The sequence below is a fragment of the Sceloporus occidentalis genome, unplaced genomic scaffold, assembly GCF_023333645.1.
Source record: "Sceloporus occidentalis isolate IW3139 unplaced genomic scaffold, rSceOcc1.0.p SCAF_6, whole genome shotgun sequence".
NCBI classification, from domain to species: Eukaryota; Metazoa; Chordata; class Lepidosauria; order Squamata; family Phrynosomatidae; genus Sceloporus; species Sceloporus occidentalis.
Window position 1 is genome coordinate 18957852 of NW_028316986.1, and position 22786 is coordinate 18980637.

Here is a 22786-nt window from a genome sequence, read left to right on the forward strand (position 1 = left end):
AAAAATAATATTTAGCAAAAAACAAAACAAAATGAAACAAAAATGCAAACCTGGCCTTTTGGTCTCCCTTTTATGACTTTCCCAAAAGTGATTTGAACATAAGTTTGTCGTGAGCATCTGTTAATGAGAGCCCTTCTAGCAATAACAACAACAACAACAACTGCAACACTCCAAACTATTTTGAGAAGAGGGACTGAAGAGTCATGTGCCCTTCCTGCAGCCATAACCAAAATCTACCCCAGGGGAAATATTTCATTCCTTTCAGCTGTCCATACAATTTTAAAAGGCCTCATCATCACCCTAGCAACAAGACTTGTGGGACACGATGGCCTTTAATTCACCCAATGGTCCGATGTCTTGTTTGTTTGCAGAATGCTTCTGAAATGCAGAGCTTGGAACAGTTACTTTTAACGAGTAACTCTAACAGCGAGCCATGGACATGGATTCTGGGACTTTAGAGTCCAAAAAAGGTAAATTTTCAAAGCTCTGAATTTCATGTGGGCTGGGGGAGGGGCTTTTATTCCCCCCCCCCCCTTCAGCTTTGCTCAAATTAGGCAGAGGGTTATAGCATACCCTCCAACTATCTCAGTTTGTAAGAGATAGTTCCAATTAATCTTCTGTCATCCAACTTTTTCAGCTGCTTTTAATATGTTCCAGTTTCTCTTTCCTCCTCCCACTTTCCCCTTTGTCTTCACCTTACTAAAATTGCTGCAAACTCTGTGAAATGTTCAAGGGAATGATATGGATTGTCTGCTGCTACTGTGATGCATCTCTGACACTTCATTTTTTAAAACAAAATTTTGAATTTATTTTTTACCTTTAGTGGGGTCAACTATTAAGCTATTGTTGCCTTCTTTTGTTAGTTGTTGTTTTTTAAAAAAATCTCAATTGTTACTATATTTTAATATTCTTTTGCTAAAACTCCCTTATAAGATTTCAGGAATGGTGGGATAGAAATCTCTTATCAATCAGTATGTTACCAGCAGTTCTTGGCCTGAAGACATAGCACCCGCTTTCAAAGCCAGGCTGTGACATGGGGAGAGATATAAAATACAGTGCAATGTGTTAACCTCTAAGGCAAGAGTGGGCAACTGTGTAGGGTCCAGGGTCCAGAACATGGCTGGGATCAACTGCTGAACTAGAGATGGAGCAGGTTCCAGAGCCACATGTCTCTGAGATAGACCAGAGTGTAGTACCAGCTCTGGCAGGGAGTCCTTCCCACCCAGATATAGAAAACCATTTACTGCTACCTACCTTTGCCGAGCAGAGACAACAAAGGGAGGGCTTGAGGGGGTCTCAGAGGATTTCTAGGACACAGCAATTAATTAAGCAGAACTGATCTATAAATTCTCACTCCTGCCCTCCAGGAGTTGTTCGAGATTATCTGACCTACCTGGCTCCCTGTAGTGTTCCTGAACTCAGTGCTTGACTTGGACTGTGTTTGTTGATTCTGGATGCATTGCTGAACTCTGTTTGAGACTTAATGTTTGTATTTACTAAAGTAAAGCAAGTGCTGAACTGTAGATTGCTCTGTGGCTTGGCTTGTCCATTAGCTGCTGGCTATCAGCTGTGTAGCAATCAACCTTTGATTGCCCAGATGGTGTTTGGAACAGGGGGTCAACTGCGATCCCTGTGTAAGTCACATCCCTCCCCTTACAACTAGCTCAAGTACTTCCATTTTCCTCTGTAGTCTCACTCAAGAAAAGCAACAGGAAGTCATGATGTGACACTTCCTGATGCCATTTTTGACAGGGACTGAAGAGCAACATGGAGATATTTGGGGTAGTATGGCATTGTAGAGTAAGCATGGCATAGTGGTTTGAGTGTTGGACTAGGATTCTGGAAGGCCAGTGTTCAAATCCTTGCTCAACTATGGAAACCCATGGGTTGGCCTTGGCAAGTAACACTCTCTAAGCCTCAAAAGAAAGCAATGGCAAACAGTCTCTGAATAATTCTTGCTAAGAAAACTCCATGATAGGGAGATTTCTGTAAGTTGGAAATGACTTGAAGGCATACAACAATAAATGGGATACTTAAGACCTTTTGCATACAGAACACATGCTTTCAGTGAGTTATAGGCTCTCTCACCCAAATGAGAGACTTACAGGGATAGACAGATTTACCAAGGATAGAACTATCATTTTTAAATATCAAGCCTACCTCAATGGTGATGCCGGTGGGGTATAAAACGCAAACGCGGAAGGAAATGGTTGCTTCTTCAGAGCTTGTATAAGGTTTGGTTTATATTCTGGGTCCACACACCATAAAGAGCCTTTACCATTTACCTAGGAAATAAATAACAAAGCAGGGGTCCTGGTTACAAAACGATTCTCAAAATGGGTGCAGTGTCATTCCAAAAAACATCCTATTTTGCAAGATTCCTGCATCAAGGTTGAATTAGATGGTCTTCGAGAACCCTTCCAACCATAAAACCCCTGTGCCTCCATGGAAGTATTGCTCCTTCCATAGCTGATCAACTCCAGGATGTTTCAACTTCTAGGCAAAGTAAAGATCACAGTTCTCATTTGCAAAAAATATAAATAAACATTTGCTTTGGCACTTTAAAGACTCTGGGCTGAACACAGGTGACAACTGCACTGTGGAGGACATGAGAGAATAACAGAAGCTTAGAGCTGGATAGGGTAACTGTCCTCTGTTCTGAATAGTCAGGGTAACTGTGGCAACAATTCCCCTGGGTTGAAAATGCTTTTTCTTAATGCCAGGTTCGTGAATGAGAAAACAACTGCTATTCAGAACTTAATCCTGGATGAGCATGCCAACCTGGTGTGTATCACAGAGGCCTGGTTAATCTCTCTCAGCTTTGCCCACCAGGTTTCTCTGTGCAGCAGCAAGCATAATCTGGGAAGTGGGAATAGTCTATCATGATTCGATCACCCTGATCAGGTGTACCATCCCGCAGTCTGAAACGTTTGTACTGCCTACCATACAGCTTAACAGTCTCATGTCCCGAGGTAGCCAGGATGATCTCAGGATTGATGGTGGAGTCCCCTCGGCTTATGGTGCTGCAGGACTTCAACAGTATGCTGAGACTGTCCTTTCAGGAGTAGCTCAGGACTTCATGTCCACTATGACTACCATGGGTCTGTTGTATCTGGCCCTATTTATGCTGCTGGGCATACTCTAGACCTTGGCTCTGCCTGCATGGACCAAATAAAATGTCATCCCCACAGCAATGTCCAGATGACACACGTTTCAAACCCTGGTTCTGGTGCAAACTGTCCAATGCCTGGCCAGTTCACCACTAAACCAGCTCAATACCACCCCTATAACTTTTTTGGGTTGTTGTTGTTATTGTTGTTGCATATGTGTGTGTGTTCCCTGAAGATCCAGAGTCTTCCGTTACAAGTCGGGGCAATTGTTTACAATACATCCTGCTGTGCCATCCACCGGTCACTTGCTCTGAGGTCAAAACAAGGTAGATAGCCACATGATCAATGTTGGGTGCCTTGTCCTGACCTCAGAGCGAACAACTTGCTGAGAGGGGAGGGCAGCACAGTGGGATGCATGTGCCACCCAGTGTTGCAACAGTGGGCCCCAGGTAACAGTGGGATGTTGGGGCAGCTCTTGTTGTTTGTTGTTGTTAACTGCCCTCGAGTCGATTTTTACCCATGGCAACCCTGTAGATCTCCAAGACTCCCTGGCCTCCATCGCTCTGCTTACTTCTTGCAAATTCATACCTGTGACCCTCCCTAGCAAGCTTTTGGAAACTGATGTTAACCAAAATGATTTTTTATGGTGCTTTACTGCTTTTCAAGGTCTCAACCCTGCAAATTCAGACTCTTTTTTCAAATACATTTGGATTATGGAGTACCACTACTGGATATACAGCCAGGTTAGAAAGTTTATTTCCCTTAGAATTAAAATGTTTTGCAACAGGTTGTTTCAACTTTTTGATGGCGATTGTTGATTTATGATTCCTGAATCTTGTGCAAAGATCAGGGATTCCCCACCCATCATATTGTACACTGCATTGGGGCTCTGGTATTCGATCACATACATGACATTGCTGGAAATACAAGTCATGTTTAGTTCAATGTGATAGATTATGTCTGTACTTCTGCTTTTAAAAGTTGCTGTTTCATGCAGACTTGTACAAGTGATGTAGCACTGCATAGTGTTTTGATGTTGTGATGTGACTGGCATTTTTATTGTAATTCTCACTAGCATCTTCTTTAAAGTAGGTTTTTGAAGAAAGGAACAATGGGAGGCTTATTAGCTTTGGAAACTTAGCTACAAAGGAGTAAGCTTTCTTTAATTTGTAAGTTGTAATTGGGAGATGATGGGCAAAAATCAACCACAAAAAGTATACAACTGCCCTGATTTTTTACTTTATCTTTTTTTGTAGAAGAGACAAAATATATGAAATCTTATACATAAAAGTTTCATATATTATATATGTATCTGATTTCCAAAACTGGCTACTATTCAGCCATTTCAATATAAATCAACACTTTTAAAAAACCCAGTATACACAACAATTGCAAATTCCATAATGCTAGGTTTTAATAAAAACGATCAAATTTTTAATAAATCAACTTTCTACAAATCCTTGTCAGAACACCATGTTGATAGTCAACCTCCTAGAAATCCAAAACCAAGCAGGCTTAATATGGAAGTCTCTAGTCCATGGACAAAACCCTACCTTTTGTCTTACCGTGCATCTACACTGTAAAAACAATGCACCATTTTAACTTCCAGGGCTCCATTCTACAGTATCCTGGGATATGTGGTTTTGTGAGCCACCAGCACTCTTTCTCAGCGAAGGCTAAAGACATTGTAAAACTAAAATCCCAGGATTCCATAGGATGGAACTACAGCACTTAAAGTGATGTCAAACTACACTATTTCTACAGTGTAGATGCACCTACCATCTGACAAAAATACAGTGAAATCACAGGGAGAGCATCTAGGAAGTAATTCTGTCCAGCTCACTTCTTACATAAGGAGTAAAATGTAAATAAATTACACAGTATGGACGGTTCCTGTTCAGATTCCAGATGGCCACCCAGTCCCACAAACATCCTACATACTCCATTCTGCTGGCTCTCTAGTTTTCCATTTTTACCCCACAAAAAATAAACCGCATTTCTCAGATACTGTATACTGATTTGAGCTGGGAGATGCTTTCCTAGATATTTGTATTCCTTTTATAAAATACCGTATTTCATTGAATGCCCTCTTGTTTCTTAGCCGTCCTGTTTTGGCAAAACAGACACTGACACTCAGCACCTGAGCTTGCTGTCAGAGGAAGCAATTTTCTCCCTGCTCACAAATGGTGATTTTTATGCTTTTTATGCTTGAAATTCACATCATACACACTTTTCAAAAGGTTTCTAGCTTTCACGCCCTCAGAAAAGAAATTCAGCTAACTAAGGCTGAATCTACACCGCAGAATGAAGGCAGATCGGCACTGCTTTTAACTGCCATGGCACAATGTAATGGGATTCAAGGATTTATAGTTTTGTGAGCTATTCCACCTTCTCAGTCAGACAGCTCTACTGCCACAACAAACTACAAATCCCAGGATTCCACAGCATGGAACCATGGCAGTTACCATCCCACTATGTGGCTCTTTGTGCTGTGATAGGAAACTGGCTTCACTCTAGACACCATTTTGTAGCTAACTTGAGCTCTTGAACCCTGGGATTCTAGAGCAATAAAACAAAACTGATCCTATAAGCCTTTGGAATATCAGAGAGACTGCTGGACAGAGAGATCCAAGATTCAGTCTCCACTTAGCCAGAAAACTTACTGGATTACTTTGGGATAGGGCTAACTTTTCCCAATATTGGCTTTGGCCTGCCTCACAGGTTTGTTGTGACGATAATACCGAAAAAAATGCCCTGCCTGCTGCTTTAAAATCAGTGGATAGAAGGGGGAATAAATATAAATCATAAAATATAAACCATAAATTAAGGCTGAACTCTTCTCTCTCCTGGTTTACTGGACCAAAGCCAGGAGAGCCAATGGTGAGGAAGCAATAAGAGGAGTTGCAATTCAACAATATTTAAAGAGCCACATGTTCCCCAAACCTGGCCTGGATCTTCCTCTTGTCTTTAATTCAAAGGGAAAGGGAAATTTGCATGCATATTTCAAGCAACTTCTCAGCATCAAAACACTTGCTGGCAGCAAGCATCATTTAGAACCAACTAGCGCTTTGAAAGCATTGAAAGATACGATTAATAAGTAATTCCTTAATAGCAGGTTTGCTTGCTAATTGGATTTTATGTGGAGTGGTCTGGTGTAAAAGGGTGTTTAAGGCTTATTGCAAGGTATTCATCCACGGTCATCCCTTTCTTTAGGCAATGAATTAACAGATGCTATTCCAAAAGAGGGCTGGATTTGTCCAATTTGTATTCTGGACTTCCTTCCAGATGTGATGTCGCTTACATGTGCCTGTCTATTTTTACATTGAATTATGCTGGGAATGATGGGCTAAAAAGAAATGTGGAACCTGTGGCCTTCCAGATGTTCCTGGGCTGCAGTGTCCATTAGCACTTACTGCTGACTATTCTCTAGATAAGTTGATGGAAGCAGCATCTGGAAGGCCATAGGATCCTCACTCATTGACTAGGTCAAAGACTATGCTAAAAAAAAGTAGTGGTCCATGGACCAGGACCAGTTTGCCAGCCATCGGCTGCCAGTCTGCTGGTCTAGGATAAAAGGACATTTCTTGGAAAACTCCAGGAAGTTTCCAGGAAAAGAAAACAAACGGTTGTAGCCAACGGGCACAAATATGGTACCAGTCCCTGGCGCATTAAGAACAAAAAGACTGCTGGTTCCTTACATCAGACAGTCTAAATAGCACTGTACTAAGAGATGCTTATTTCTATTTCTGTTTATTTAAGATATATCCCACCTTTTTTCCATTATGAAACTCAAGAGAATATCCATGACATCCCAAGGAATCTCCTATCTTCACATAGAAAAAGGACAATCCTGACTAGTTTTGGCATTTTATTTATTTATTTATTTATTATTTATTTAGGTATTTATATCCCGCCCTTCAGCCCTAATGGCTCTCAGGGCGGCTTACAATTATTTTTAATCAGGCATCAAATATCCCTCGGGTGTGTGCTGATCAACTCAGGAAAACTGGCTTTCACCAAAGTGTTACTCATTCTCATACAATTAAAATTCAACAATTTAACTATCTTGCTCTTACTTGGTGTTCCCAGCAATCTGCCACTGAAGAAAATGATTAGTTCTACAGCAGCTTAATCTTCTGACAGTGCTGATACATGAGGTATTTACAAAGCCCATTCACTAGACCCTGATTTATTTATTTTAGAACAGTTTCCAAGTGTGCCCATAACTCAATTTCTCTTTTCTTATACAAAGTCACATCTGGATTCTAAGCTGTTCCAATTCAATCCAAGGATAGTTTCTAATGTATATGTACACACACACATAAACACACACAGACACACCTTAAGTCATGTAAATAAAATCATGAAAAAAATCAGGGTACTATCAGATTTACTCACAAGTTTTCAGGGTATTTTCCAGGAGTTAAACTAGCTTTATTTCTTAATGGGAGACATGCTTTAAGGAGATTTGTAAACTATAAACACAAATTAAGAATGTAATAAAACAAAGAGAGGGCTTCATCACAGTGACAGAGAATATAGATTTTGCCCAGGTAGCCCAAGGTCCAGTTTGTCAAATATCTAGTTAAGGATTTTGTGTGGCCAGCTATAAAAGATGCTTCAGTAAAGCCATAGCGAGCTGCCATTTTGCTCATTACATAAGGCAGCTCCACGTCCCAAATGTAGTACCGATTCATATTAGTTGGAAGAATCTGGGACTTCAGTTTGAAAAATGGACAGGTTGCTTACCTGTAACAGTGTTTCTTCGAGTGGTCATCTGCGAATACATACAAATGGGTTGTACTGCGCCTGCGCAGTGCCTTCGGAAACTTCTAGAATCACTGGGCAAAGTAGTCTTTGCAACATATAGAAACTTTTTGGCGGTAGCTCCGCCCATCCCTTATAAAGCCCCTGGTTTCCCGCTCTTTCCCCAGTTCCGCCATTTTTCCGCCAAGTAGGCGACAAGGAGTGAGCCAATTCAGAGCAGGACACCGAGGGGAGGATGGGCGGGATTTGTATGTATTCGCAGATGACCACTCGAAGAAACACTGTTACAGGTAAGCAACCTGTCCTTCTTCTTCGTGGTCTCTGCGAATCATACAAATGGGTTGAGACTAGCAAGCTAAGGTTGACGGCGGAGGGAGTGTCCTGACACCATAATCAACCAACAAATGTTTATTTGCCACAATAAACCAGAATTCAAAAACACTGTCTCAAAGACCCGTTTGTTGTACCCTGAGTCAAGTGCGTAAACAAAAGGCCCCTACCCCTAAGGGGAGAAGGGTTAAATCAGATAGCTTAATATGCTTAAAGGAGACCAGAATCAGTGCAATCCAGACACCAGGATAGCCCTGCCAAAGGCTGCATCCTTCTTGGCCCTGGTGTCCAACCTGTAATGTTTGATAAATGTCAGGGGCTGTGACCACACTGCAGCTTTACAAATGTCATCTAAAGAAATCCCTGACAAGAAGGCAGAGGATGAGGCTACCGCCCTTGTGGTGTGAGAGCGAACCCCAGCCGGCAACGGCTTCCCCAAGAGTTCATATGACAAATAGATGGTGCTTGACACCCACTTGGAGAGTCTCTGAGCCGACACCGGCAATCCCTTTTTCGGTCCCGAGTAGCACTGAAACAGTCTCTCGGAACGGCTAGAGTCTCTAGTTCTGTCTAGATAAAAAGCCAGTGCCCTTCGGACATCTAGGGTGTGGAGGGCCCTTTCAGCATCCGTAATCGGGTTCGGGGCCAGGGTAGGGAGCACAATGTCCTGACACATGTGGAACAATGACACAACCTTGGGTAGGAATGTAATGTCCGTCCTAAGGACTACCTTATCCAAATGAAACCTGAGGAATGGCTGGTCCCGTCTCAGTGCACAAAGTTCTCCAGCCTGACGAGCGGAGGTAATCGCCACTAAAAAAACAGTCTTCCAGGTCAGGAGCCTAATGTCTGCTGTGGCCATGGGCTCAAAGGGCCTGGACTGCAAGGCTCTCAACACCCCCTCTAGACTCCAAGCAGGGGGAGGTAAGGACACCTGACGGTTTAAATTATTATAACCCTTAAGAAATCCCTTAATCAGAGGATCTTTGAAAAACGAAGGCTTACCCCGAAACTGGAAGAAGGAACAAATGGCCGACAGGTAGCACTTAATTGAAGTGAGGCAGAGGCCCGAGTCGACCAGGGACATCAAAAAGTCCAACACTACCGGCGTCGAGACCTGAGCAGGAGAAAGGTGTCTGTCCGCCAGAAACTTAAGAAATTTGGTCCACTTTTGGGAATAAGATTTACGGGTGGCCGGCTTCTGGGCAGCTAGGATAACTCTGCGCACCGGGTCTGGTAAGCGTGCTAGGGATGGATCCTCCATGCTACCAGGGGAAGGGTGTCGATGTCGGGATGGTGGACGCGACCCCCTTGAACTGTGAGAAGATCCGGCCTGTGTTCGAGCCGGAGAAAGGTGTCTCGGGAGAGATGAAGGAGGCTCGGGAACCAAGGTTGCCCTGGCCACCACGGAGTGATTAGAATGGCGTTGGCAGCCTCCGATGTCATCTTGGATACTGTCCTGGTGATCAAAGGGAATGGGGGGAAGGCGTACAGCAGCATCCCCGACCAGTCGAATCCGAACGCATCCCCGAGGGAATCCTCGTCTCGCGTCCGGGAGCAGAACTGGGGACAATGTGTGTTGTGGACAGTCGCGAACAGGTCTATCTGAGGGGTTCCCCATCGACGGAAGAGGTCCTTCACCGTGTCTGGGTGAAGCCTCCACTCGTGGCATGACGATGGGGATCTGCTGAGAAGGTCCGCAAGGTCGTTCTGTGCCCCTGGCAAGTGAACCGCTTGAAGCAGGATACCTCGGGCGATGCACCACTCCCACACTCGGAGCGTGATGTCGAGGAGGGTGCGAGACCTGGTGCCTCCCTGTTTGTTCAGGTAGTACATCACCGTGGTGTTGTCCGTTCGGAGCTGTACGACCTTGTGGGAGAGGGAGGATTCGAACGCCTTTAAGGCCTTTTCTACAGCTATCAGTTCCAGGGCATTGATATGCAGGTCCTTCTCGTCGAGAGACCAACGGCCCTTCGCCCAGAGATCTAGAGCATGGGCTCCCCATCCGTCTTCTGACGCGTCTGTGGTTAGCGTTATCTCCGGCTGGGGCTGCGAGAACGGCATGCCTGCGCAAGCGTTCCGGGAGTCAAGCCACCAATGGAGAGAACGGGCAACTGGTCTCGGGATGGTGAGGCAACGCGATGGCAAGTCGGTCTCTGGGTTGAAGACTGACAGGAACCAAAACTGGAGGATTCGGGATCGAAGCCTTGCCCACGGTGTAACGAAGGTTGTGGATGCCATGTGTCCGAGGGCCACCTGGACGTCTCTGGCGATGACTCGTCTCCGGCCTGTGCACTTCCGGACGGCCACGCGAAGCGCGGCAAACCGGTCGAGGGGAAGGAAGGCCATGCAACTGTTGGAGTCTAGGATGGATCCGATGAATCTTACCTGCTTGGTGGGAAGTAGCTGTGACTTGTCGGGATTGACCACCAGTCCCAAATCTTTTAGAAGAGCTAGGGTTGCCGAGGTGTGTCGATGGAGCTCCTGGCTTGAAGGTGCCACTATCAACCAGTCGTCTAGGTATGGGAAGATCCTGATGCCTCGGCGATGAAGGTGGGACACCACCGGTGCCATGCACTTCGTGAATACCCGAGGAGCCGTGGCAAGGCCGAAGGGCAGAACGTTGTACTTGTAGATGTCCGTCCCGACGGCAAAGGCTAGGAACCGGCGGTGGCTCTCCCGGATGCTGACATGGAAGTAGGCGTCCTTCAAGTCGATGGTCGCAAACCACAGGCCCTGGTGCAACAAAGGTAAGATAGAGGCAAGGGTTACCATGCGAAATCGGTGATAGGAAAGGTAAGCATTCAGGGCCCTCAAGTCCAAAATGGGCCTAATGCCCCCATCAGTCTTAGGGACCGTGAAATAACGGGAGAAGAAACATCTGGGGACGTCGACGGCATCGACGGGCGAGATGGCGCCCTTAGACAGCAAAGCGCGTACTTCGTCGAGAAGGGTGTCTGAGGGGGGGGTGGACAGGAAAACTCCAGTTGGAGGGAGTTCTTTGAATTCAAGGGCATACCCCCTACAGACGATGGTGAGGGCCCAAGAATCGGTAGAGATGGAGGCCCAGATGTTGGAGAAGGGCCTCAGTCTGTCCAAAAAAGAGAGGGAAGAGGAGACGACGGAGTACGCGGCACCGCTTCAGGTCCTCTTTTTATTCTGGTCGGGATCCTGCCTCCGGTAATTTTTCTTATATTTGGGAGCGGAGCGGCGACCGGAAGAGGAGGAGGACTGCGAGGGGTACCTCTGCCTGGGCTGATCCTGGCGCTGGTAGGGGCGATCCTGTTGGTAGGATCTCTGGCCCTGTCCGTACCATGGGCGGACGCCGGTGAAACGCTTACGGGAAGCCTGAGGAGAAGAAGACATACCGTGCTTCTTCGCGGCAGTCCGCATGCGGTATTTGAAATTAAGCTTCTCATCCGTCTCCCGGTGGAAGAGGCCGTCCTCATCGAATGGCATGTCTTCAATGGTGGTACGGGCATTTTGATTGAGGTCCGACGATCTCAGCCAAGCATGTCTGCGCAGGGCAATCGCCGCGGCCATGGACCTCGCCGAGCAATCAGTGGAATGCCTGGCTGACGTTATCAACCAACTCCCAATGGAGTGGGCCTCATCCCAAACCTCTGAAAGGGTGGCCTGAGACTCATCGGGAAGGTCCGGAATAAGCGGGGAGATCTTCTCCATCAGCCACTGGATATAAGCCCCCATGCAGGCGTTATAATTGGCCACTCTGATCCCCAGGGCCGAAGAGAAGTAGGCCTTCTTGGCCAACGCGTCCACCTTCTTGGCCTCCTTGTCCCCTGGCATCACGGATGATTTTGGGGTCGACGTCCGCTGGGCGCCCTCGACGATAGCCGAATTTTGTCTCGGGTGTCCAAAGAGCCATGAGGGAGTGGACGGAGCAATCCTGTACAGGGATTCTATCCTGCGGTTGCTGGAAGCCGTCGCGGCGGGGGCCTCCCACGAGCGTCTTGCCAGCTTTTCCAGCGATGGTAGCAACGGAATTGCAGGTGGAGTAGGCAACTTCCCGTGGATCCTCCTCTCGATGGGGTCAGAGGCCTCGTCTTCTACCTGAGAGGTTTGGATGTCAAGCGCGTTGGACATCTTGATAACGTGTTCCGCAAAGGTGCGGACATCGTCAGTGGGTGACACGGCACCAGGCTGGGCAAACTCCTGAATGGAAGGCTGGTAGTCTTCGGCATCAGAGGCATCGGAGTCACTCTGGGGACGGTATCGGGTGTGGGAGGGAGCCTCCTCATCGGGGTCCAGGTCCACCACTTGAAGGTCTGGGGCCGCGCCCGTCGGACGGGAAGAAGCTACAACGTCGCGAGTCGGCCTAGGGATTGGCTCTGGCCTGGACCTTCGGGACGGAGACCCAAGGCGGGGTGCAACGGATTTCCGTGGGACAGCCATGTAATAAGTGTCCATCTCGCTATCGTAGAGGTAGTCAGGTCTCTTCGGCTCTCTTGGGGGGGAAGGAGAAGCAGCCCGGTGGACCATGGCTGTATGGACAACTGATCTGGGCATCGGGGTGACCGAGCGATGGCTATGCGTCGAGCTCACTGGAGAGGCCGGTTCCGAGATGACGTCAATGGTGTCATCCGGCATGTGGCGAAAACTAGGTAGAGCACGACCCACCGAGGGAGAGCTTCGACGGCGGTCAGGACGAATAGAGGGAGCCTCCGAAGTCTTGGAGCTCTCACCCCTGGAGACCTTATCCGTAGAGCGAGGTTCCCGGGGTGTAAGTTCGGGGGCCAGCCGGTCCCGAGAAGCTTCCTTACGCCGAGAGCCATCAGAGTCCCGCTTGTCAGAACGGTGCCGTTTGGCCAAGGGGTGCTGGCCTCCCGAGGGAGACGTATGTACTCTCTTAGAGGCCGAGGGCGATGCAGTAGCCGAAGCCGGAGTCGTCACCCTGGTGGTCGAGGGCCTCGAAGCCGAGTCTGCTGATGCTGAAGGCTTCGGCACCGAGGGTGTGGAACCCGAGCCCTTAGTAGAGCTCGCTGAGGTCGAGGCCTTCGGGGCCGATGATCTCGAGGCAGACCCCTTCTGGGCGCTCGAGTCCTTGTCAGAAGCGCGGCTCTCCTTAGAGCTCTTCGGGCGCTTAGGTTTCTTGGACGGCCGGGGAACGTCTGCCGAAGGGGTCCCGGCGTCCGGTCCCTCGCGGGGAGCCACCTCAACGGGAGTTGGAGGATCGGCCATGAGTTGGGTCGGGGCCTCGGGAAGAGGAGGCAAAGGCGCCGACCCAGCGGAGGAGGGGGGCCCCAGAGAAGACATGGCACCCGCGGCGAAGACCCTGGAATAGATGGCCGCCTTTAGTCTGGTCTCACGATTTTTCCTCGCTTGGGGAGTGAGAGATTTACACAAGGCGCAGGATGATGGGATGTGCGCCTCTCCCAAGCAGAGCAGACAAGCCGAGTGAGGGTCCTGGCCGGGGATCTTTCCTCCGCAAACGGTGCACTTTTTGAAAGGCACCGAGGGCATGATCCGCTTACGGTTCGTTGGTCAACAAGCCGAGGTCAGTAACGAGGGTCAGTCCGAGAAGAAACAGTCAAGGGTCAAGCAAAGAGTGGTCAAAAAACGGTCCGTGGTCAGGTTACCAGTGATCCAAATGACAATAAGAAGAGCGAAGTTCCCAAAGGCAGCGAACGCGGCGGAAAAAAGGAACTGGGGAAAGAGCGGGAAACCAGGGGCTTTATAAGGGATGGGCGGAGCTACCGCCAAAAAGTTTCTATATGTTGCAAAGACTACTTTGCCCAGTGATTCTAGAAGTTTCCGAAGGCACTGCGCAGGCGCAGTACAACCCATTTGTATGATTCGCAGAGACCACGAAGAAGAAATAACTTTTCCAGGCTCTGAGTGTATGTAATCTTCCTACCTGGTCATTTATACTCACCGTGAGGCGTGAAACTAACCAAGCCAATGACGTGAATCTAATTCTTCCAACATAGCTGTTTTTGTCCTGGTTAGTACTAGCTCCCCAAAATAGTATTCTACGGTGAACTCGCCACGGGTCAGCGTAAGAGGGGCGTCCCAAAGAAGAGATACAAGGACTCCCTGAAACAACATCTCAGGCTTGGCCAAACTGATCACCAACAATGGTCCGCCCTGGCCTCGCATTGGGAGGCATGGAGACGCGCTATCTACGATGCTGCAGTCTTTTTTGAAAGCTCACGCCGAATGAGTCTCGAAGAGAAACGACAACGCAGAAAGAACCACAACCCAGAAACATCACCCAAGGAGACTTTCTGCTGTGCTTTCTGCAACCGGACTTATCTCGGATTGGCCTTTTTAGTCATCAACGCACTTGTAGAAAGCGTGGGATGAGTCCTTCCTGAATCTTCATTCATGAAGTAAAGCCAGAGAGAGTACCAGCTCCACACAAGCATCAGAAGTGCATCTGACTAATTTCAAAAGACCCTAGAATGCACTTAGGATGACAGATATAGCTGTCTTTTGGAAGACCAGATACCTATCCATTCCTAACACAAGTAGATTTGCTATCCATAATGCAACATGGATGCTGGTCTACCTACATTACATTTTCCCAACCTGAAGCCTTCCAGATATTTTGGGTTAATGTTTCCATAACCCCAAGGTAGTATGATCAATGGCATTAAGTATGGGGGAGACTGACTTATGAGAGCTGATGTGGAATAGCGGTTTGAGTGTTGGACTGTGTCTCTGAAGACCATGGTTCGATTCCCAGTTTGGCCATGAAACCCACTGGGTGACCTTGGGCATGTCACATGCTCTCAGCCTCAGGGGAAGGCAGCAACAAACCTCCTCTGAACAACTTTTGTCAAGAAAACACCATGATAGCTTTGCCTAAAGGTCACCATAAGTCAGAAACAACTTGAAAGCACATAACACCAACAAGACCAACTGACATGGTGGCCAAATAGTACTCTCCTCATTATTAAATAAACACTTTAATATATACTGTACTATGAGAAATGATTGCAACATTACAAATCAGGAGCCAAAAATGAGTATGAAAGGACAGGTTGCTTACCTGTAACTGTAGTTCTTTGAGTGGTCATGCACATCAAAACATAATGTTCATCAGTGGCAATGCCTTACAACACTGTCAGTGTAATTAAATACAATTATGTCAAATTACTTATTCTAGTCAATATCACCATAAGTTTACTATGCCTGCTGCCACACTGCAGAATTAATGCTGTTTGAAACCACTATTACAACTCCATCCTATGGAATCCTGGGACATGTAGTTTGTTGTGGCATTGGCGCTCTCTGACAAAGAAGGCTAAATAGCTCACAAAACTACAAATTGTTGAATTCTACAGCAATGAACCATGGCAGCTAAAGTGGTGTCAAACGGCATTAATTCTCCAGTGTAGATGCAGCCTACTTGTTCTTAGGAATATGCACCTTGGGATGCTCTAGCTAGAGATCCTGCATTGAGTAGGAAGCTGGACCTATCGGTCTATAAGGCCCCTTCCAATTCTATGATTCTGTGATTCCATATATATCATTTTCCTTGCAATTAATATAGTTAATAAATGAGTACCAGCAGTTACAGAAATCATTGCTTATCAACTGCAATCTGTTGACTCATACATTTAACTTGTTAATTTGTTCACAAATGTCAAGACTGTTTTGTAATAATGGTGTTAATTTCCCAAATCAGTTGTGATGGAGGGATTTTGGAATAAGCTGCCAGGCCATCCAATAAATTAGCTAAACAAGACTAACTGTACAAACACACACCATCCAGAGCTCCCTAATTAACCACTAGCATATTAACAATGCCAAGTACAGTCCGCCCTCCTCACTTGTGGCTTTGACTTTTGCAGATCTGATATTTCACAGATTTAACTGGTATGTTCTCTCTTGGAATCTCTAGGTCCTCAGCAAGACTCTGCTGAAAACTTACCATACACTCATGCTGGAGGACCTAGATTCCTGGAGAAAACACTTCTCTAGGCATTTGTAGATCCTCCAGCATAAATAAATAATTCTAAGGTCATATTCTGACTGATGTTGGCCATAGACTGTTGTATTATTTTAAATTGTTTTAAACATTTTTTTATCTTTTAACTGTATTTTATTCTTTTAACATGCAATCTGTTTTATTCTTATAATAATTTAATTATCTTTTAATGTATCACTTTTGAATGGTTTTAATTGTATTATTTCTTAATATTATAAGCCACTCTGAGTTACAGTTTTGAGGAAAGGGAGGGAGGGAGGGATGATGATAATGATGATGATGTGTTGGAGGACCTAGTGATTCCTAAAGAGGTGTTCTTTTAGGTTAAAAAAGTGGGTTTTTTTAACTGCCATTTTTCCATTTTCATGGAGGTCCTGTGTCCCTAACCCTGGCGAATTTGGATGGCCCACTGTACAACAAAGAAAATAAACTTTTTAAAGTGAGTGCTTGAGCCAATGGTTAAAGCACAGAAGTGAGATTTGGGAGAGCCAGATTCCAGTCCCCACTCTGTTATGACTCTCACTAGGTGACCTGGGTCCAGTCAGCCTAAACAACTTCACAGGGTTGTTGTGAGCAAAAAAGAGAGCCATGTGTTCTGCCTTGAGCTCACTAGAGAAAAAGCAGAATATAAATGTAACTCATAAATAATAAACACTTTGCTGTGAACATGCAGATGTAAAAGACTGCTAACGTTTTTTGATACATGTAGAGCCTCTGGCCAATTGGGGAAAGTTACTTTTGGGACAACTCTTAGCATCCCCAAGTAGCTAGGCCAGCTGGGGGATTCGGGGAGATGTAGTCCCCTAAAGGAACTTTCTCAAGTTCTGTCAGTAGCAGAGCTGCTCCCAGCAGGTAGACACAATCTATTCCATCCAGGCAGGTTCTCCTCCGTCAGTATTTCCCAGTCTTTTCCATCAGGACTTAGGTAGCATGGACCTCTGGATGATGTGGAACTGCAACTCCCATCAGCTCTAACCAGCACACTCAATGATGTTGGATGATGAGACTTGCAGTCCAACATCTGGAGAGCCACACCTTCCTCACCTTTGTTTTAAATAAGGGTTCCAGTGATGTCTACCTGCCAACCAGGGACGAGAAAACAGAACAAAATCTTTTATTTTCCCCTTGCGCTCTTTTGACAAGCCAGTTTTGAGAGACTTGAGCCTTGTCTGCACTGGGCAGGATACTCTGGGGGCAGCAGCCCGGAGTATCTTTGTCCCACAGCTGCCTCGATCTCCTGCATTACCTGGCCATCCTTTTCTTAGCTTACACACTGTAAACTGCTTAGGGAGTGCTTAAATGCACTGTCTCCTGCATTACCTGGCCATCCTTTTCTTAGCTTACACACTGTAAACTGCTTAGGGAGTGCTTAAGTGCACTGATAAGCCATATAGAAATGTACAGTCATCCCTCCATATTTGCGGCTTTGATATTTGCGGATTTGATTATTCACGGATTTCATTAATATGTTCTCTCTAGGACTGTCTAGGTCCTCCAGTGCAACTCTGTGGTCAACTTTAACTAAAAGTTGCACTGAAAGACCATTTGTAGCTACTCCAGTGCCATTCTATGGTCAGTGTATGTTGGACATTGACCACAGAGTTGCACTGGAGGACCTAGAGATCCCTAGAGAGGTGTCCTTCAGGTAAAAACATGGTGTTTTTGTTATTTGCAGTTTTTCCATATTCACGGGGGTCTTGTTTCCCTAACCCTAGCGAATATGGAGGGACAACTGTACTTGCTATTGCACTGCAACAGCTGTCTACACAGGTGTCCTGCTGAGCCACCTGGCACATCTGCTGCAGGTTGCTTGCTTCTGAGGTCAGAACAAAGTGTCCAGTGATGGTTTCCTGGTTGGACATTTGTTCTTCTCTCAAAACAAGCAACCTGCAGCAACTGCAGATGTGCCTGGGGTGGCTCAGCAGGATAAGATCCGGAGGAACAACTATGTTTTTAAAATGTGGTTTAAGGATGTTATACCCTAGTTCGGGTATGGAATGTGCCAGATGTTGTCCAATCTGCTTGCACCAGAACCAGAGGTTGGGTCATGCATCGTCCAAACAGAATGACACCAGAATGGGGGAGAAGCAGGCCTTTTGGCCTGTGCAGACAAGGATATGGGAGGAGTAAGGAAACTGGCTGGCCAACATTTGAATTCACCCATTTAATTTTGCCCATGGGTGGGTGTTCCTGTGCTTCTTGTAGCCATATCAACTTGAAAACTGGCCTCAAATTCGGCTGAAGTACTACCCTCTGGGGAAAAATGTGTAGGCTCTCCTCTGGGCAGTGTCTGCTGCTTACTATGATACAAAGCCAAGGTTTTGTATCTCAGCACACTGATGCATGTAGACATACATATATATCCTGTTTCCATTGCATAAGTGGTTCCTCTATGATCACTGCAAAAACAGCTGTTGGGTTCAGCCCTGGGGTTATTTTTTTATAACAGCTCACAAAGTAGCTATGTGCCTTGAGATTAGGTCAGTCACATCAATACACACACACACACACACACACACACACACACACACACACACACACGAAGGAGGAGGGGACATTTGCATATGACCTATAACCGAGCTTTAAAAGGCTAAAATGAGAGATTTCTCCAGTCCTCCTCTCACCTCCCTCCAGTAAGTGGCACACACCACCGGATCAGCAGGAACACAGCCTCTGCCTCGCACTACCAGCCGCTCACAAGCCAGCTGAGCAAGAGGAAATGCTGCCATAGCAACCCAAACCAGGCTGCTATCTGAGCCCACACTCACGCTAAGCTATCCCCAGAACAGCAACAACTTTCTAATAAAACCCTTTACTTCGTGAGAGCTGATGAAACTTGCCATTTTCCTGCTGATCTGCAAAAGAACCGCAACCCTGCCTATGTGTACAAACTCTGCAATATTAAGACTTTGAAGGCTGGCAAAACTTTTAAAGTCACCTGGGCAGATACCAAAGCACAGGAAAGGACAAGAGTGGGCAAGTAGATTGGCATTAACTTTTCCAGGATGCTTTACATGTGCAATTATTTCTGAGTCATACAAATGTAGCCTTAAGCAAAGGAGTAAACCAATGCCTGTCCCCTTCCTTGGTTACTACTCAGCATCTGACACATGCCTGATGAATCCATCCAATACAAGAAAGGGTACAAACTTCCTTGTTATCTGTCTTGATTTCCTTGCATCAAATCATTCAGCATTCACTGTCTCGTATAAATCAAAGCATTTGTGAAGGGAAGCCCACCTGTGTTTGCAAGAGTACTCGGGTATCTTCTTCTGCAATGTTTTTCCCCCAAAGTTTTCCAAATGCAACAATCCAGAGACTTCATGAGAAATCCAATGTTCCCTGCTATGGAGGGAGGTGGATAGCTTCCCACAGGATAGAGACAAAATGGATCTCAAAATTTACTTTTATGTGTGTTGCTAATGGAGTTTAAATGTTATTTTCTGGACTTTATGACTTTTTTCCTCCAGAACCAGCATGGCCAAAAAGGAGGAGTTACCTTTGCTTACATGGATATGCCTTCATACCATCATAACTGAAAACAATTATTATATCTTAACAAAATGTAGGCCTGTGGTTCCAACATTGCCATTTGTTTTTCTTTTTTCCTCCTTTTCGATTTTTAACATCTTTGCCTGATGTAGAAGCCAGTGGAGCCTCAAAAGCATGCATCATGTATTTTGTGCATTTTTCTTGGCCCAATAAAGGCATCACTGTTTTGTGGATTTTGGATGTTATTGTATAGTAACAGTTCTCTTCATGTCATCACCCAAGTGTCATCCATCACCGTCCTGAAGCTCCATATACGTATGCTGCTGGAATTTTATGTTCCACTAGTGGTGGAACACTAGTTCTGGTGAAAATTAAACAGTAGCTCACAAATGTATGATAGCAATGGCAGCAGCCTAATTCAAGACAGCCAATTCATGGAAGATTTTGGAGCACAGCAAATGGTTGCGACAGAGTAGTCTTTTCAGCTGTACTCAGATTTTCAGATGATGATCTTTACAGTAAAGATCTTTTCTTACAAATTAAGAGTAATCAAGAAAATGGATATTTGGAATCTGCTTACTATTGTACGCTCCATCATCTCAGTAGTTGAAATTTTGGAAGGATGTCTTCTAACACCATCAATTCCTTTATACAATCAACCCTCCATATCCACAGATTTTTTTTATCTATGAATTTAAGCACCCACGGCTTGAAAATATTTTAAAATATATATAAATTCCAAACAGCAAACCCTGATTTTCTCATAAGGGATACCATTTGACTATGCCATTGTATTTAATGGGACTTGAGCATCCACGGAATAGCCAGGCAAGCTGAGGTCTTTTTCCTTTCAAAATGGCAACATGTGATTAACCAAGTTTGATTCAATTGGCTGAGTCTGTTTTACAGTTTCTTTTATTGTTTCTTTTTCATCTTCTTTTTTTATGATGTTCCTTGGAATTTAAATTTAGATCAAAGAAATCAAAATGCTACTTAGTTTTTATAAAATTATGCATGCATATGGATCAACTGGATATAGAAAAGGCTTTCTGCCCTTCTTGAAACAATACAGCAGCAATATATTAGAAGCTGGGATCACTGAAGCTGACTGGTGAGAGATTCTGGACAAATTATAGGAGGTGCGAGTCAAAACAAAAGTTCCCTGTCCTGCTCTACAAAACAAAACAAACCTAAAAGTGGGATTATTATTGTTGTCATTATTGAACCAGTGATTACTTGGTTTTATCTGCTTGTTGGCTTGTTCTTGGCACAGCTGGTTTTATGGCTGACTGTGCAAGAACCGAACAGTCCAAATTCCTTTCAGATTTACTTAGTATAACTGGCCTCCCAGTCCTCTCCAAATGACTTCCCAAAAATGGATCACATGAATTTCCATGTTACTGAGTAAAGAATGGACTCTGTATAGCAACACATGCTTATTTCTATTACCTTTGCTCTCAGGAGTCTCCATGTAAAACATGCTTACATGTTCTTAAATCAGAGAGGGAACTGTGACCCTCCAGGAACTGTAACGTTGTCGAAATGCAATTCCTGACATTCCCCTTCATTGTCTATGGCTGTGTCTGGACAGAATGCCATTTCCAATCATAATTTAACAATTACAACAGCAAATCTGTTAGCCATTTCTTTTTTCAACCAAAGTACCCCCACTAACAGCCCATTCTCACCTTGCCGTGACTCCTCTCCACCTTTCGGAAACACTTATTCAAGGAAAGATTATGCCGAACAGAGTTCTTCCAGCCAGTGGGCGCCGTAGCAAAGTAGGGGAAGCGTTCCAGGATCCAACTGTAAATTTCTTTCACCGGTAAGCTTTTATTTGGGGAATGCTCAATTGCCATGTATATCAGAAGGCTAAAAGAATAGGGGGGCTTAGAAGTGGCAGATTTCTTCTCAGAATTAGAATAGCAGGAGGCAGTGTAAGATGGCACATTATCGCCCTCGATATCATATAGAGGACTAACCCCTGGAAGACCCTCGCTTCCGAGGCTGAAGTTTGTTAAGAGGTTAGTACTTTCGTGCAGCCAGTTCAAGTTTGTGAGCTCATCATCAGCTACTTCACTGTCCACAGCCGAGGCCTTTGGTCGAGCAGCATCAACTGCCTCCTCTGGCAAGCTTCCCATTCTTTGGATATGTCGTAGCCCCGCAGCTTTCTCTGCCCCCGGCGTTTCTGCTTTCTTATCTGGAGTCATTCCAGTTATTGGACCCATTTAATCTTGTTGGCCTAGAAACACATGAAAATTATTCTTTTTAAAGAAAGAAAGAAAGAAAGAAAGAAAGAAAGAAAGAAAGAAAATACAAAGGCGATGGATGCCTATGCTGACCATCTAGCTCAGCCCAGGGGTGAGAACTGTGCTGCTCTCCAGAGGTTGCTGAACTATAAATTCCAGCAATCTTAGCCAGAATAGTGGTGAGGGATGCTAGAAGCTGCTGTTCAACATCTGGAGGGCTACACAAATCATATCCCTAGACTAGCAAAAGTCCAGAGGTTTAGACAGAATAATTTCTCTGTCTAACATGGAGAGGTGGTGTGCTTTTGGGTTACCTCAGAAGGTAGTGGTCTCTCGTATGTTGGGATGTTTTGAACAATTACATCTCCACCTCTATGAGACATTTTAGCAAAGCCATTCTGCAGCACCAGGGAACTGAGTAAATGGTTTCCCTTCCTTCTCTATGATTCCAAGGTTAACCTGGAACTTTATGCGTACACAATTTCAGCATTTTCAGAAAGTTAAAATTACAACTAACCAACACATTAAGATTTAATAATTTCTGTTATGATGCAATGCAAATGAAAGGTTGCACTGTTAGTACTGTTTCTCCTAATCTGCCACTATAACCTTGCATTTATAATTTAAATAATACCTATAAGTACGCTTTATCCTACTGTGCAGGGGACTTCTTTTAACTCTCCCTTTCACAGGTGCCTAGATCAGAGATCACAATTTCTAACCAGGTGCCTTTTCATAGCAAAATTGCATTATAAACTCCCTTGAACTTGTCAAAAGGAAGCAATACAGGAAATGTTAGATTCATTGGCTACCATTTTACAAGTCTGTGCATTTGTGCAGCATGTACTGACAACATGCCCCTACTTGTGATGTTTACGGGTAAT

At 45.3% G+C, this 22786-nt stretch overlaps 1 protein-coding gene across 2 annotated transcripts in view; it reads right to left on the bottom strand.

The window, feature by feature from the left end:
- LOC149310450 (forkhead box protein N2-like) overlaps nt 1–22786 on the bottom strand; it is a 70969-nt gene that overhangs the window by 17112 nt on the left and 31071 nt on the right. For both annotated transcript variants that reach the window (XM_089528971.1, XM_089528972.1), the window contains exons 2-3: nt 21342–21895; nt 2161–2285 (exon numbers count right to left, since the gene is read on the bottom strand). In XM_089528971.1, the coding sequence (XP_089385097.1) occupies nt 2161–2285; nt 21342–21881 (665 nt within the window). In that variant the 5' untranslated portion in view covers nt 21882–21895. The remainder of the gene's footprint in view (nt 1–2160; nt 2286–21341; nt 21896–22786) is intronic.